The sequence below is a fragment of the Phyllobates terribilis genome, unplaced genomic scaffold, assembly GCF_046119375.1.
Source record: "Phyllobates terribilis strain yellow unplaced genomic scaffold, ASM4611937v1 Scaffold_4__5_contigs__length_816908805, whole genome shotgun sequence".
NCBI lineage: Eukaryota > Metazoa > Chordata > Amphibia > Anura > Dendrobatidae > Phyllobates > Phyllobates terribilis.
In genome coordinates this window covers 503,237,804-503,256,286 of record NW_027362764.1, presented here as the reverse complement: position 1 = coordinate 503,256,286, position 18,483 = coordinate 503,237,804, and the positions used below count along the sequence as shown (strand labels likewise).

General features: G+C 42.1%; 1 protein-coding gene across 7 annotated transcripts in view; it reads left to right on the top strand.

Annotated features, from left to right (window-relative positions):
* Window positions 1–200: 200 nt before the first annotated feature.
* Window positions 201–18,483, top strand: part of LOC141265581 (probable thiopurine S-methyltransferase) — a 38,843-nt gene continuing 20,560 nt past the window's right edge. Inside the window, exons 1-3 of one of the 7 annotated variants that reach the window (XM_073678824.1) lie at window positions 213–288; window positions 603–2,095; window positions 17,912–18,036. In XM_073678824.1, coding sequence (XP_073534925.1) covers window positions 17,921–18,036 — 116 coding nt within the window. In that variant the 5' untranslated portion in view covers window positions 213–288; window positions 603–2,095; window positions 17,912–17,920. Of the gene's footprint in view, window positions 289–602; window positions 2,096–11,923; window positions 12,044–12,833; window positions 13,011–14,421; window positions 14,521–17,911; window positions 18,037–18,483 lie in introns of those variants that run through there. The other 6 variants (XM_073678826.1, XM_073678823.1, XM_073678827.1 and 3 more) reach the window with 6 other exon arrangements.

Genomic DNA, 18,483 nt, shown 5'->3' with positions numbered 1-18,483 from the left:
GTAACATCAAACCCTTTTCTTGTTCAGCCCCTCAATAAGCAGCCCCATATAGTAACATCATCCACGTGTCCTCATTGCCATCGCCACACAACTCCATGGAGCAGCCGCTCAGTCCTCTCAGGGTCTCCCCCTTCACACAAGCCTCATATCCAGCAGCCTCATCACAACGCTGCTTCCTAGCATCTGGTCGGCACAGGAATGAGGAGACCCCGCCCTTTCCTGTGACATCATCCCAGCACTGGAGCAGCTCCATGCTTGAAGCTACCGTCTCGTCAGTCAGTGGCGGAGGTGAGCGGGCTGGGTGTGCTGTGAGTGGACTGGTGGTCATCGGGCTGGAGGCTGTCATGGTCTTCGTCCTTTGATGGGCTGATGACCTCCCTCTCTGTAGGTGCTGAGCTCGGTGCAGCCCCTGACTGACAGTGTGAGGTGATAACGGCCCGAAAGAGTCTTCAGGGGGCGCTAGAGGGATGACAAGTGTACAACGGCGCAGGCTCCTTTAACCCCTTCACGCTGCGGCCAACTTTAATTTTCGTCCTTTTTTTTTTTTTTTTTTTTTTTCTTCCATGAGACATAACTTTTTTTTTTAATTATCTTTTTTGCAGGACAAGTTGCCCATTGAACACTGCAAACTGTTCATTTCCCCATTCACTGTACTGAAGGCCATGAAAAAAATAAAAAAAATCCAAATGGAGTGAAATAGTGGGTGGGTGGGGGGTTTCCACTACGGTGTTTATTTTTATGGGTTAAGTAACTATATTTGGATAGATCAGACCATAAAGGGTGCAGTGATACTGAATATGCGCTATATCTTTTTTGGAAAGGTGGTAATGTAGCACCCCGAGGACTCGGCTGCTACAGGGGTATTGCACCTCGAACCAGAGGTGTGGTATTCCACTCCCGGGTAAGGATGGAGCGTGGAACAGAGCTCAGTTAGCTGCATGCACCACACTCACCCTATTTCCGGGGGACAGACCAACGTATTCCCACCAGATAGATGTGCAGGTACGACAGCTTCTGTCCCAGGCTGGAGTGGGGAGGGGGGAGGAACATCCCAGTGGTGTAGGAGCAGAGAGGGGAGGGACTCTGGGCATAGGTAGGAGCCCATTGGGTGCTGGTCACCTGGGCTCGGGTGTCAGAAGGGAGTATAAAAAGTGGGCACCATCTTGGATTAGGAGTTGAGTTCAGGCAGGAGGAGAAGAGGAGAGGAGCTCAGCCAGAGAGGGCTGACAGGGAGCTGTGGCTCAGTCTGGGCCCAGCTCCAGAGCCAGGCCTGGAGAGGAGGCCTGAGGCAGAGAGAGAGAAAGAAGAAGAAGGAGGAACAGAAACACCAGGAAAGGCCCAGAGACGCAAGTAAAGAGGGAACCCTGAGATCCCACGGAATAACGGGTGAAGGGTTGGCAGAACAGGGTACCGGATCCCAAACTGGTGGAGGCCAATTATTCTCAGCCAGGAACCGGAGGTCGTGGTCAAGCCTTGGCGCGACCCCTCACCATATCCACCAGGAAGGCATACCACGTATAGGGTCAGGGGAGCCGGGAAAGGTTTCACCACTAGAAGGCCCGAGGGAGCCGGACAAAGGTGGGTCCCTGGTGGGGACGGCCAGTAGAAAGGAAGAGAGGGGAGCCCTGGACCACGCTCCGGAATTGCCTGGGAGTTAGCCGAGTCCCTCACCTGGTGGGCGCAGCACGGCTCGGGTGGTCCTTACTGCGCACAAGTGACCTGATAAAGAACTGTGAGTAAAGCTGTGAAAACTGCAACCGCACGTCTCAGTGATTCCTTGTCACACCACCACTACCACCATCAGACCTCCCTGCCTTTCCAGCTGCCCTGAGGCTATACCCCTCCCGTTGGGGGTTATACCATCCACGCTGCACCACCGTACCACCGGCCTCAGCGGTCTGCCCTGCAGCGGCGGCTTCATAGCCGCAATCAACGGGTGGCGTAGTCGAGCAAAACAACATCTTATGCCAAGCACCGCCACTTAGTTTGACACCCTGGGCACGGACCGGGTCACCGCCACGAGGACTACTACCCCTATCGGATCCGGCTCCGGGTATTCCCCGCATGCGCAACGCTGCACAACATGGCCCAGGGGGTGAGTCAGTAACGTTAAGGTTTTTCTTTCTCAAGAAAATAGTCCAGGCTTGTGGTTAAAGTCACAGAGTAACTGCAGCCTCGTGAGTCCCCACCGAGGGCACACTGCATGCTATCAGGATTTTGCAATGGTGGGAGCAGGCGGTAAATTGATCACATGTATCCGATTTGCATACTTCTGGCCACATTCTGACTAGTCGTGTCTGGCCTTGCTCATTTCACCTGTATGGAGCGAGGCTGCACACACACAGCAGAATCCTGACCGCACGCAATGCGCGATCTCTGAGGATTCCCAAGTCTGCAGTCACATAGAGTGACTATGGTCTTTAAAGGGACTCTGGCAGAGCAGGATGACTGTTCAAATCAAGTGCCGGCGCTTGGTGAATAATGGCGGGGCCAATCATTTAAGTGCACCTTCCCACCTCCTTGTTTTCCCCTCTCTCTGCACTTCTCAGGTGCTGAGGCCAGAGCTGTCAATCAAAGAAGAGCGTATGAGGGTGGAAATAGAGGCACAGCAAGCAGGTGAGAAGCTGCTCTTAAACTTTTGGCTACGCCACTGTGCACCGAACAGCTGTATTTGGTTTGAATAGTCATTCTGTGCTACGTCCCTTTAAAACCAATAGTCATAAACCCACGGGGGTTTCCGCAGTAATTCTTGCGCAGATACATTCGTTTTTAAAATTTACAAGAACAAATAGTTTCCGATATTAATCCTTTCACGACATCTGCCATATACAGGTGCACCTCGCAAAATTAGAATATCATCAAAAAGTTAATTTATTTCAGTTCTTCAATACAAAAAGTGAAACTCATATAGAGTCATTACAAACAGAGTGATCCATATCAAGTGTTTATTTCTGTTAATGTTGATGATTATGGCTTACAGCCAATAAAAACACAAAAGTCATTATCGCACTAAATTAAAATAATTAACAAAAAACACCTGCAAAGGATTCCTAAGCATTTAAAAAGGTCCCTTAGTCTGTTTCAGTAGGCTCCACAATCATGGGGAAGACTGCTCACTTGACAGATGTCCAGAAGGCAGTCATTGACACACTCCACAAGGTCCCGGTTATAAAGTATTCTAATTTACTGAGATAATGACGTTTGTGTTTTCATTGGCTGTAAGCCATAATCATCATCATTAACAGAAATAAACACTTGAAATAGATCACTCTGTAATGACTCTATATGATATATGAAATTCACTTTTTGTATTGAAGAACTGAAATAAATTAACTTTCTGATGATATTCTAATTTTGTGAGATGCACCTGTATGTACGGCGGGTGCATGGAGCAGGCTCATGCAGCGAGCCCGCCTCATACTCGGCAGGTGATGGCGGTGTATTACAGCCAGGACCTGCCCCTAACAATCGCGGGTTGATCAGTGCTCCGCCCGTGATTGTTACCATGTTAAATGCCACTCTCAATCTCTGACAGCGGCATTTAACACATGCCGATTTGCACATGAGTCATTAACTCTGTCCATCAGCGCGCCCGTGACGTGATCATGGGTCACCGATGGGTTGTCATGATACTGTATATTGGATAAGTGTCGCTCAACTGTACTTGAGAGGGTGCTCAGAAGTATGACAAGAAGTTACATTAAACGAAGAATAAACTTTGGCACTCCCAAGTTGCAAGTAAAAGGAAAGTTTATTAACTTGGATTTACAGACATTCAGATTAAGCCAATGTTTCGGCCCTTATGTGGCCTTTATCAAGTTAAGTCTGTATGTGCTGTAGAACTGCGTCAGAATCTAGTCTCCCATGTTGTGGCATCGCTATATATAGTACTGTACAAGCAATCGGATGATCGCATCTTCAAGACCATTAAAGAAGCTAACAAAAACAGTAAAAAATAAAATAAAAAAAGTTTTAAATAAATAAAAGTTCAAATCGACCCCCTTTCCGCTCCATTGATAATAAGAATATTAAAAAAATACACATATGTAATATCGCCGAGTTCAGAAATGTCCTTTCTATCAAAATATAAATCAATTAACCCGATCAAAAAAAATCAAGTTTGCCAAAATTTTTGGTCATTGCAGTTCCACAAAAAATGTAATAAGGCATCAAAAAGTCATATCTACCTCAAAATGGTACTAATAAAAAAATAAATAAAAAAGTCTCGTCCCGCAAAAAATAAGCTATCACACAGCTCCATTGACTGAAAAATAAAAATTTTACCGGTCTAGGAAAATAGCGACACACTTCCCTTTTTTTTTTTTTTTTTTAATACAAACTTCTGATTTATTTATTTTTTCACCACTAAAATAACCTGGACATGTTTGGTATCGCCGTAATTGTATTGATAAGGAGAATCATATTGCAAAGTCAATTTTACTACAAAATGAACACTGAAACAATTCTCAAAAATCAATATCAGAATTTTTTTGTAGTTTCACCGCACTTGGAATTTTTTTCCCATTTACAAGTACACTATATGATCAAATGAATGGTGTCATTCAAAAGTACAACTTGTCCTGCAAAAAACAATCCCTCATATGTCTGTGTGGACAGAAAAATGAGTATTATGACTCTGGGAAGGAGGAGAGGAAACAATGGAAATTGTCTGCAGTGTGAAGGGGTTAATTGTGGCAATATATCCGTAAAAATCTGATGCTATATGGTTGATCCATAAATTATCTGTTTTGTTTTTTTTTGGCATCCATAAACCTCAATGAACGAGTTTCATCCTAGAAACAGTCTAGTGTATGCTGTAATATTCCACGCAGTTGGAAGGCAGCAAGGAGGCATCTGTCTCACACCACACAGCCCTTAACTTCTTTATGTGCAGTCATTGTGCACCCTCTAGTGGACTTTAAGGAAAACCACAGATGAGAGTGGCCCAAATGTAGGTATACAGTTGAATCTGCAATTCTGTGAGATTTTTTTGGTAAACATATACACTGACACACAACAAAGAAGTTGGTCATTTTCTTCTGTTTGCACAGCTTTCTTCGCAACCTGGCCAGACAATGGATGAATTAAACAAGTTCATCTTGGAAGCATTTATGGACATTGATGTAGACTGGAATTGGTGTGCTGGACAGGTGCGAGGAATGTTACAACGTTGATGGAAGACATTTCAAGCACGAATGAGATTAAAGTCTTAAATGTAATAAATGTCTTCCCGTACAAGCTGTTGTGATAGATTTCATTGATTCAACTCTACTGCTACCTGTAGTGCACGTCTTAACTATTGTGTTTTTTGTTTAATGAATGATTTGTAGTCTGAGATATTTTAAGACTTAAAATATCCATGGTATTCTTATCTAACATGTGTCAGACACTTAATTCTATTGAGCTACATACAGATTCTAGAATAGAAAAAAAAGCATAAAAGTACGAGGAAAAGATTTTCAGTCAGATTATAGTAACACATGTAAATCATTGCAGTCATTTCATTCTCGATTACCAAGAGCCCTAGTTTCCTGAATCCATCTGTCTTCTATTTGTAATAATAATTTATGACCATCTCTGTCCCTTTTTTAAATGCTGAAACATGTTCAATGCCAGCAAAGTACAACACTTTAGAGTCACCCCAATGACATTTTCCTAATTAATCTCGAAGATCCTTTCCCTCTTCGTGTTCCTTTAAATCTGACAGCAAGTTCTTCAAATTCTTCATGCAGATGGGGAAATTTCCATATATAAAACATACTATATTTTCTTTCTTATGCTGTGTCTAAACTTTGTGACTTTTGGCGTTTTTATGCCAGTTTCTCCCAGCTCCACCAAAAAGGGTAGGACAGGGTGCAACAGGGGCGGAAACAGCTGAATTCGATTTGCTGTGGCTTTTCCTACATCTCACTCAAGGACCTGACTGGATTAAGATTTCTTGAATGGCGAACAGAGGTGCACGCCTCTTGTGAGACGATCCAAATTTATGAAGTCGTTTATGCTTCTTTTCATGAATCGGAAGAGTCTGACTCCAGCACACCCCCTCATCAGTACCGGCGTGAGCAACTGCGGTCTTGATGAATTGGTTCCTATGACACACCAATTCATCAAGACTCACGCTCACCTCTTAAAGAATTTTGTGTATCTTCCAGTTGCCATTAACTACAACAAAAAATGTATGCCAGTCAGGGACTGGAGTATATCTCTCATAATTTACACCACTTTTGTGGTGTGAATTATAATGAATTAATCGGACGTGCTCGGCCAGGCCTGCTCTTTCCACTTTAAAAGATGGCGGGGGATTAATGGGATTGGTGTAAAAACACTAAAAGTTGGAAAATTTTCATGCAACTTTACTAGTAGAGATATTGAAATGTTGCATATTATAAAATTGCACTGCAGGTTGTTTCCACAGTGTAAAGAAAATAGAAAAATCACAGCGGCCATGAGATTTGTATAAATCTCATACACTTTGCTCAAACTAGATTTACTGCATTTTCTAGCGGAGGAAATGCACCAAATACTCACTGTGGGAGTTTAGCCCCACACTGCAGATTTTTTCCACAGCGGGTGCATGAGATTTGCGGATATCTTATTTACAATGCTACCGTAGTACGCAGCAGAATTTTTTCCTTTGGAATCGTATTCTGAAACATAACTTTTATCAGTAAATCTTAAATTAACATGAACCCTACATGTTATGAATTGAAATACTCACAATTAGTAGTAATAATTCCAGACACACTAAATATCATTATTGTAAGAGACTTGGCACTGCAGAAAGTGTTCTGTTAGCTGAAGCTAGTTATGGGAGAATCAATTCACAGGACTCCGGTCCATCGGCCAGGTCAGTAATCTGTGTTAGATGGGAACCCTACAAATCGCCTCTTATCTCCTGACATTTCTGCCTCTTCTTTTGATTAGCGTTACTGGTGCTAAGCTATTATTGAGGCGGGACACGCATATGACGTCACGCCAGCGCAGATAATCAGACAGGTAAGGAGTAACAGGAGGGAAGGAGATTCATAGGATGTCACATATTACCGACCTGCCCGATGGACTTGAGCCCTGTGAATCGATTCTCCCCTCTCTAATTGCAGATAACTTCACTGCTACTTGTATTACTTGAGTTTAATTGATATCAGATCTATACCAGTTAGCAAAAAGCCAGTGGTCCTCTATTATGGGAATAGGTAGTCACTAGTACAATACAAAACCTAAAGAATGACTACATCATTAGTAGTATATAATTAATTTATAAATTTAAAAAGGAGGAAAAAGTTACTAAAAAAGTGGTGAACTACATTAATGTTGGATAGAAGGGTATAGAGTGGGTTTGGACCTTTCTATAATTTGCCTTAAAAAATGTCAGCCTCAATATACCGTATATGACTCATGATTAGTAATTGGTAACATTGCATTGAACAGAAAAATGTATATACAACATACAGTACATATAATTTTATTGGTTAAAGTTATTCCCAGGTATATATGTTCAAAGTGCATAGTACAAAAAAAATAATGCGTATACATAATAAATAACCACAATTAACAAAAGTGCACAATGTGAAAGGAATGATGCATTTTCAAAATAAGTAACTAGCAAAGTGCATAGTGCCAATACACAAGGGAAGCACATATGCAAAGGATGCCGGATCTCCTACTGAATAAATCGCAACTAATAAAGTGCACAGTGGGTTCTCATGAGAGAAACAGTGCATGCTAATGATATATCAGATGTAAATCATGGCAGGTAATAATAAAAAAGGAGAATTCCAACCTGCAAACCGTCGCTTCCACGCCCTGACACAGAAAGCTGCGGTGAAACACGTGTAACACTGCAAACTAAAGCCTTCCTGATAGGTTTCATTTTATTTGGTGCAGAATGCAAAGTTTGGAGTTTCCTATATGGACTCTTTCTCATTCTAAAGTTTTTCCAAAGCCTAATTCATTCACTCCTTGTTACATCACTATTTCAACCAATCATACTTTACTTATACTCCCTCTCCCAATGGCACAGAGAGAGAACCAAGTGACCCCATCTGCTTCAATAAAGTCATTTTCCCCGTCGGTGGATCCGCCTGATTTCTATTTTTCAGGGCTTCGGAAGTCCCAAAAGAGCCACTTGCATGGGCCCCCAGCCTTAGTGGAGCCTTCAACTTCAAAAAGCTGTGTCAGAGTCTGTACTCATAGCTTACTCCTGGTATATAAGCTTATTTCCCAGCTATGCACACTGAAGTAATCCCGTACGGGTATGTTCTTATGTATCGGAAACACTCCACAGTAAATCTGCAAATAATCACAGTGAAATCCACAGAGGTAGATCCGAACCAAAGTTTGCGAATCTAGCTGCTGATTTCCCTGTGGACTTCACATATATGAAACCATTTCTCCTTCTGCTCCTCGCAATGTTTATATGCCAGTCCCAGTATATCCCGGCTGACATGTTCCTTACCACATCAGTGTTACAGCATTCAGCTGCAACTAACAGATCATAGTGTGAAGCTGTTAAAGGAAACCTGTCATGTAAAATAATGCTATAAACCTGCAGATATGGGGATAAACTGCAGGTTAATTGCGTTCTGAAGCTGCCTGGTGCCTGCAGTGAGAGCCCCGCTACCAGGAAGAAATTAACTTTATTCCTCCCAGCAGCCTAATCAGCACGGCTTCCGTTACAGCTCAGTGCATAGTGAGCAGTGGCTGTAACCATGCGCTGAGCCGGCTGTCAGTGGTGGGGCACGGTTACAGTCGCCTCTCAATATGTACTGAGCGTTGACTAATGCCATGCCCTGGGAAGAATAAAGTAATTTCCTCCCGGCAGCGGGGCTTGTGAACAAGTATCTCTAAAAAATGCTCATTTCATAATTATCTTTCAGTGTAAACAGGCTGCCAAACACAATGAATGAGCAAAAAGCTCTTTCATCAGATGAAATGATATTTTGCACAGCGCAAAAGATCATAGTTCTCAGCAGTGTATCTTCCTGGGTACAGCTGAGAACTATGGCAGTCTATGCTCACTGAACAATCTATTACAGATAACCGAGTACACATCGTTTACATTGGTCTGCCTGTGTAAACCGGCTATTAAACTTCCGCCGATCAGTAAAAGTTTATCGATTGGCAGTCTTATCGTTTTGCTGGTCGGTCCATGTGAATGGACTCTTACTCTTTTACAATACTGATCTAGCCAAATTTTGCTTAGATAAATTTCTAATGAGATTGTGTTTTAATTAAGTACACATAGGCTTCATGTCTTGTTTAAAGGTCATAATCTGCTTCAAAACATTAAAAGAAATATTTACCCGCACTGATCCCACTAAGTTTCTGTTCTGACACAACAAGTAAAGCATAAACCCAGAGAGAGGAGTTCATAGGATCAATAAGTATGAAAGAAGAAGTATGGTAAGAAGGTAGTAAATGCAGGCTCACTTTCAGGTGAGCTGCGTTGGGCACAGCACCAATGAGGGCACGTAGCAAACATATCTGTTTGGATGATTGCCAGAGTCCAAGGTCCTCAGTAAGGTGTGCTAGATGGAAGTGTAGATTCACAAATACAGCAAAGTATTGTTAGTACTGTGCGAGAAGACACTATAGAGGCGCAGACACCAGCAATGGACCAACAATAGATGTCTAACACAATGTGTTTCAAGCCTCACAGGTCTCTTTGTCAAGTGCAGAATGGGCCCCAGTCCCGCCCACATAACGAACAAGATTTACAAAAACTATGAAACGCATTGGACATTGTCCATACAAAAAGATAAAGAGTAATCCCACGTATATAAATTGTCTGAAATCGCTTCCACTGTGTCACCTTGATGGTCAGTATCATCCTATGAGGGTAGAAAATGTCATGTTGCTGGGGCAATGTGACGTGTGGATGTGGGGTGTCTTTTCTTCTTTGTATAAGGAGATGGTGGAATCAAAGCCACAGTATCCTTGACCACGCATGCACAGCTTTCGCCCAGTGGACAGCCACTTCCTCCTACAGATGCCAACGTCTCCGAGGTGGAGGTGCGCCCGCACACTGGTTGGTTGGCTGCATTTGTGTCGCCAATCAAGATAGCTCTGGTGCACAAATTAACCCATTGTCACTTTAGTATGAAGCGTTGTCAGGGAAACGCGCCGCCCAAAGGAAAATGTGATTTCCCCCACATGTAAGTTGGCTGTGCTTATGTCGACGACTTAGTTTGCACTAACACAGGGACCAGCCCATCACCATAAGAGTTTGAACTAAATGAGCCACAATGACGCTATTAGTCCAATGGTTTTATATCTCCTTTTATAGTTTTTTGTAAATCTTGTTTTTCGTGGTGGGACTGACCCCCCTTTTGAAGGTATCTAATGTGATCTATGTTTTGTGATACTCTGTGTGCTTTGCACATGAAATTACTATTCAGTTCTCACACATTACTAACAATACGGGGCTGTATTTGTCTTCTGACACTTACACAGTTCCCAATTCTTTTTGTTTCATGGACTCGTTCCCAATACCGCAGAAATGGCAATCCGTGGCTGAGGAAAGTCAATATCGCAGGAAGTGATTGGCTATTCCTTAGGAAACCCATTTAAGTAAGTTTATGTACTAGGAGAATGTATATGGGCTACTAATCCTGTGTGATCAACTGTATATAAAACAATAGATAATGCTCTATAAGCCACCCCTGAACTCTTCTAAACTTTAGTGTCTAAAAGCCATAATACATGCGGCGCTGTAAGGCAGCACTGGTCATCATAATGGGGGATACTCGCTTCGCTGCGACAATCAATGCACACGTGCAATGTCTTTCCGTTTTTAAACAATGCTTAGCAGTTTATTACTTCATAAACTGCATATGACCGGGTCCAACTCAGTGGCACGCCGACACACATATATAATATTCACGAGCCAAGTGACACACCGGCCCACTTGCTCCAGGTACAGCCTTCAGCAAGGTAATAACATAGCAATGTCCATATTAATGTCCATATAACACAGGGTATTACCTTTGCCGGGTTTAGCTGTCTCAGTCCATTACTCCGCCACCACTGTGGCTTTGTGACTTCCCAGGTGGGGGTCTCCAGCCGTCGTTCCCTCAAAGGCCACTGACCTCCACACAGGATCCAGGCTCTGCCTTTCAGGACTCTTCATCAAGCCTCTGCCTTCCAAGGCCACTAGCATCCACACCGGATCCAGTCTCGACCTTTCAGGCACCAGGCTTCACTAGGCCTCACACGGTCGGTGTCCCACACACACGGGAACAGGCCTTACGCCTCTCTCACAGAACACACCTGTCTCCCATCAAGCAGGGTTTATATATGCATCCCGTGCGCACACACACACACACACACACACACACACACACACACACACACACACACACACAGGACCTTGCTGATGTCACAGTCATGTGATCAGACAGACATTCTGTGCGCGCAGGACCTGTGCTATGTCACAGTCATGTGACCAGCCACCTGAGGGGGAAGGTACATGGTCAGGTAAAACACATCCTGGACCATTACCGTAATGCCAGCAAGTCGCTGCATTACAGGCGCACATTGAATAGTGCATTTCTTACAGAACTTTGCCACATTTTGCTTAGTGTGGTGTATATACTAATTATGACTACGTAAGTGTTACACCAGATTTGCAGTGTTTTATACACAATACACCCACAGGTATAGGGCGTCCTCATATCTATGTGGCCGTGTCACCCCCAGCACCCATGTTCACAGTATGTGCATCTGCAGGTCTATGGGCGGCTTTAGAAACGTCATATTTTAGTTTATCTTTAGATTAGGGTTAGTTATAGATGGTGGCAATGGGAAGACTGCGGATCCTCCTGAGTACATAGGCTGAACTGTCTGGAACATGTTTTCTAAGAAACCTACAGAAACTGACTTTACAGGGTAGACTAGGAAAGTGATTATTCATGATGACCAGCTCACTACCATACATTCCAGGGGAGGGAGGAGGGATCAGACTTGAAAGCGTCTTGTCATTTGTAGTCTACTGAAGACTCCTCTGCTGAGAGCTGTAATTCACATAAGAACAGGACATTGTGAGGTTTGTAGATTTTTTTTTTTTAATAAAAACTAACATATCTAAGAGGTTTCAGATTATTGCAAAATATTATATTTCATCATGAATGAAAGAGAGGAATAAATGTAACGTGCTATATTAAGTGTCATTTTCCTACCAGTTTTACCATAATGTAAGCTATAACAAGTAAATAAGCCTTTGTAGTTTTTTTCCAAGCTCTTTTGGTTGTTTTAGACCAGGGAGCTAAAAGCATGACATTTTTATATTAGAAATAGATATAAATTAGATATAGTCATTGATTGAATAATCAGATAGAATACAAAAAAAGAGGTATTCCGCACTTAGGGTTAAAAACTTCAAGTATTTTTTATTGACATCTCCTTATACATTTTAACTGGAAAGCATGCATTACAAGCCTCCCATGCGTTTCGAGCTAGACAAAGCTCTTGTTCCCGGCATATGTGAAAAATGATAAACTAAAGTTGTTTTACGTTATCATCCTATAGTTTCCAGTTTATGTATGAGACCCGCATGTAATATGGCTGAAACGGCCAGAGTTGATGCTGACATTGTGTTGACAGTCACCTGCTAATATCAAGGTTTCATGCAGTTGCTGATCAGCTGCAGCTCATCAGTATCCCAATAGTGTGCACACACATAATCTTGACATAATGTTTCATATATATATTATTTCACACATTATATATACACTACTTTGTTATCTTGTCCAACAAGACTACATGTGCACATGCTGTCGGAATAATGGTGAGCTGCAGCCGATCAGCAACCGCTGATTAGCTGCAATAGACTCGTGATAGAACAATCTCATGTGACCTGCCGAGAACAGCAGCGCCGACGTGACTCCAACGGCGTTGCTGCGGAAGGAGAGTATTTATTTGTTTTTATATTATATGGGGGCCTGAAGTGATTAAGCTGTCCATTACTGGACAACCCCTTGGACTCACAAGTTGTGAAATATGATGCTGTTTCTGTAAGTCCCATTTATTTCTACAGGAGTTAGTGTAGCACAGCTCCTCTCTACTGTTTGCGTAGCCCCAACTCTGATGGCTGGTACTTGGAAGAAGTTATTGCATGCACTGGACTAATATTGCTCTAATTTGAATACATCTTGGAAGAGTATATTGCAGTGGCAAAAGGCGATGTCAGTACAACGGATGTGATGTCAGTATGCTAGAATATTTTTGTCTGTGTATTGCATGAAAGAAGCTCAGGTACACAAACTAGAAATGTATCATGTCATTGCTGGGCTTTGTGGTAGACAAATTGTTTGGTTAATTGCCCCTGATGAAGCCAGTCTCATTATGGCGATATGTGTATGAACTTTGCCCAAGATGGCAGTTTTAAAATATGATCGTAGCAAGATTCATAAGAATCGTTGGTGATCATGCACACTGTACTTTATGTAAATTATATTTATGGATAACCTTCCATTATGTGATATTCATTGGAATTGGGGATTATGTTTGTGACAGTAATCTGTGAGTAGTGGATGGTAAGGGGTTAAGTAAACCAGTATAGTTACAGGGCTGCAAAAGCAGGGCAAAGTGTAAGGGAATACTAGAGACGTTTGCTCTTGCTAAGGGTATGTGCACATGAAAGCTTTTTCATGCATATTCCGCTTTAAAAATGCTAAAAAGAATGAACAACTACGGAGCAATGTTAAAACTACTTGCTGTTCTATTTTCAGTCTTTTGGGGCTTCTTTTAACCTCTTCAGAAGTGACCCGACCATTATTCAAGTGGCTTCTGCTTGGAAGCCACTGACTAGTATATGTATTCAGTTAAAAAAAAATGGCACTGGCCACAAAAATGACCCAGACTCCAAACAACACTCTTCCGGAAAAACACTGCCATCTAAAAGACGCCATGAACACATACCTTAAAGGGGTGGACAGAAACTAAAATTTATTATAATCCTAAATCTCTATTTATTTATTTTTTACTACTTCTTGTGTGACGATGCTTTGTTTGAGAATCAAAGTGCATACTGGGATACTCAAGAGAGTCATCATCAGGGGGCAGCCTCTACCCCCACCCTAAAACGAAGCATCAGTGACATATGTTTCAGGGGTTGGACTGGTCTCTGCTCGACTGAGCATGCATCAGTTGTCAATTCCGAGGTGTGCTCACTCAGTGGGGTCTTGCTACTGTGCACTTGTAACAGGGAGCAGGGTGGTAGTCATGGGCAAGTATCGCTTCTTTGACACCCTGGCCCGCTACAGGAAATAGAGTACTGTGGGGTTGCATGTGCGATGATGCTTGGAGATCTGAGATCTCCACAGTCCCTGTTGATGTGCTGGGTGCAGAACTGTCCCGTTTAACCCTCTCAGTCAAGAAGCCAAACCAGCTGTTATAAACGGTGTTCTTTTTATGCACAAACAGGTGAACATGGAAAACAGGTTATGCGTTCCTCATCACTTCCCACACAGTACACAGGCTCCATTCTCAGAGTTACAGTCTGCACTTTGTTTCTGGCAACAGGTACGGCACAGTAGTGAGGAGAAATCTTAAATGCCTGCATTTTCCTTAGGGGTAGAGTCATACGGGTCCACGTGTGTCATTATGCCCTGATCCCCTTTGTCATTGCGTATATCAGTCCCAGGGGCCGCTCGTAGAGACGTGCTCCCTGTTTCAGTACCCACCGCAGGGTGATACCTTGTCCCAAGGTCCCTTTCTCACTGGACAGTACCTTCAGTACCCACAGCAGGGTGCTACCTTGTCCTAAGATCCCCTTTCTCACTGGACAGTACCTTCAGTACCCACAGCAGGGTGCTACCTTGTCCTAAGATCCCCTTTCTCACTGGACAGTACGCTTCCTGGACTTGTAAGCTTTTCTCTTGCAGGGTTACCCACTTGCCTGTGTCGTCCTGCTGCCTTTGTAACTAGATCCTTTTCCTCATGAGCCTTGTAGTTCCACACAAGGAACAATCTGTTCTGCCTCTTTCTCTTCTAGACTGACTAAAAATGGATCCTTTTCTCCCAGAATCCACAGAACTCCCTCCCACTATAGGCTGTATTCTAGTTAACCCTCAACTGTCTTTGTGCCTGCTGCCTCTGTGTTACTAAGCAGATTTCACCTTTCACTTGCATTCTATACAAAAGTGAAAAGGAAGACAATGACATCTTGTGGCCTCCGGTCAGCACTGCAGCCCACAGGGAAATAACCATTAAATACATAGCAGTAACATACATGTAAAATACATTTTCACACATTTAACCAACAGAAATATCAGAGGATGCCATCCTCTCCACCCTCACACACTATTCTTATCAGTGCACAGTCACAATGCGCTCTTTCGCCAGCTCTGATGAGAAGTGATGAGGCAGCAGGAGAGACTTTTAAAACCGCAATGCTCCTCTGGGAAATATGCAAATTGTCTCTTCAGAGAGAAGTAGCAATCCAAATTGTCTGAAGAGACAATTTGCATATTTCCCAGAGGAGCATTGTGGCTTTAAAAGTCTCCTCACCGTCACATGCTTAACATGTCACTCTCCGCAAGGAGAAATGTTATCCCTTAGATACCGGTCTGACGCCTCTCACTCAGCCAAACCAGAACTCTCACATTGCAGTGATGAGGGGCAGTACCCTGAAACACAGTGTATGCAAATTGAGTTTCTGATTCTGGCTTATATCCTAAGTCATGTGATAACGCTCGTTAAAGGGTCACTATTGACTTTTAGGATTGCTACTTCCTGTAGGTGGCACTAGAGTTCTAGTCCTCTTCCTCTCTGAAGAGACCATTTGCATGAGACTTCGAAAACCTCATTCACTTTGCTGGTACTAGGAAATCCTTCAGGTTTTGTGACAAATCTGTTCAGAAAAAAAAGATTACCACAATGACACTGATACCTTGATATCAGTGATCTGATCATTTATTCCAGAGAAAAACATGCCCCCATAATAATTCAGAGCAGGTTCCCTCCCCCCACACTGGCTGCTGTGATGAAAGATGCAGAAGTCATAAGAATCACACTTATGTCTGCTTTACTCCAGGCATTATGTAATCACTCACAGTTCAGCATTGAGATCAGTGAAGAGGGCAGAGCTGTCGGTCATATGTCAAACATTGAGAAACCTACTCTGCGCTATTTTGAGGGCTTGTGCTTTTTTCCCTGTATGTTGCTGCCTCCTTATGGAGGTCAACATCATAGCCGGAGAATAAGTATATGCTCCCAGAGGCAGGCTATCAGGGAAATCTATGCCCTGCTTATAGATCTTAACAGCTCATTTACATAATAAGAAAAACATGTATTTCTTTGGAATAAGTTATCAGATCGCAGATACTGTATCAAGGTATCATTTTATTCAGCTTTCTATGCATGCCCATATAGACAGTTTAGGAGGGTTGAGCCCTCTGACTGTTTTTTTTACTAGTTAATGGATAAAAATAACAAAATGCAAAGCGATTGAACAAAAGAGAAATCAAATCAGTATACTTGTGACCACCCTCCAAAACTAAATCAAAGCATCAATTCTTTTAGGTACACTTGCACAATGTTTTTGAAGGAACTCTGCAGGGAAGTTGTTTAAATATCTTGGAGAACTAACCACAGATCTTCTATGGATGTAGTCTTGCACACAAATCTTTCTGTCTCTTCATGTAACTAAGGAACAGCTACACTCATTACTGTTTGGAGAAGTCTTGCCAGACGTGCTCTTGATGGAAGGATTATGGCCAAAAACCAGACCTTCAACATGGAAACAAGCCAAGTGACTCAACTATGCACTAACAGATAACAATTAGAGTGCAGAAAAATTACAACTGCTGATTTGGACTGATGACTCAAATTTTGAAATATTTGACTGCCACTGAAGCAGTTTGTTATCTGAAGACCAGTATAACAGTGAGTGTCTGCGACAACAGTGGGTTATGGTGGAGGGTCCTTTCATATTTGGGGCTGCAATTCAGTAAATGAAGTTGGAGATTTCATCAGGATTAATGATGTCCACAGTGCTGAGAAATGCAGACTGATACTTATCTATCGTAGAATACCATAAGGGAGGCGTCAGATTGGCTCCAAATGTATTCAGTAGGACAAGAACTGCAAACATATAGCCAATGTCATTAACAAATATCTTCAGAATAAAAAAGAACAAGAAGTCTTAGAAGTGATGACATGGCTTGGCTTCCACAGAGCCCTGATATCAATATTATCAAGTCTGTGTGGGATTACATGAAGAGACAGAAGGGCTTGCCTGAGCCTACATCCACAGATGATCTGTACTTAGTTCTTCAAGATGTTTGGAACAACCTTCTTGCTAAGTTCTCTCAAAAAATGTGTGCAAGTGTATCTAGAAGAATTGATGTTTTGATGCTGTTTTTGAAGGCAAAGGGTGGTATCAAAGATTTATTTGCTTTAGATTTCTCTTTTATTCTTTCACTTTGCATTTTGTTAATTAGTAAAAATAATCTATTAACACTTCTATTTTTTTTTAAATATTCTTACTTTACAGCACATTTCAACATCTGCATATATATAAAGTGTGCATTATCAGTGGCACAGAAATGGAAAAATCACAGGGAGTCCCATAAATGATTGATTACATTTTTCATTTAAACTCAGATACACAAATAATAGATGCATTGCTACTGTAAAAACCCAGAGAAATGACACATTACTGCCTCAGAAAGTTATGCTACATAAGCAGCTCTGCTTTTTAATATATCTGCAAATCTTTTATGAAAGCAAAACTTATATAGATATGCTACTAATTCCATATGAACCATAAGCCCAAATTCATTAGAAGATGCCTCAAACTCAGCCACCCTGCTTTTGGACAACTGGTTAAATTGTGTCCAACAGCTTATCCGTAGGAATGTATTACTCTAAAAGTACTAGTTTATGTTATGACTATTCTTTTATTTCACAGATTTAAATTATGTCCAATCCTACTGAATTCAGTGAGACAAGACAGGACAGGGTTCTTTCAGATGATGACTGGAAGAAAAAATGGGAAACAAGAAATATTGGGTTTCACGAAAATGATATACACCCGTAAGTATTTAAGTCTGCCTCTACACAGTACATTGTTATACACACATGGACAAAATTGTTGGTACCCTTCTGTTAAAGTAAGAAAACCCCACAATGGTCACTGAAATAACATGAAACTGGCAAAAGTAATTTTCAATTTAAATTTACTGAATATCAACTAATGAAGATCAGACATTGCTTTTGAAAATAGCCTGGACAAAAATGATGGTACCCTTAAAGGGAACCTGTCATGTTCTGTGTAGTATCTAAACTGCCCCCATTGCGTTGTTAGTGATGCAATGTGCATCACTAACATGCTTTTTTTATTAAAATCTGTGCTAATATCATGTGTAAAAAGCATTTTATAGATTTATATTATACCTGCTCGCTTGGTCATAAGGGTGTGAGTCATCGCATTTAGTCAGGGTTGGCGCTCCCACACAATTTGAATTCTGGTGCCTGGTTTGC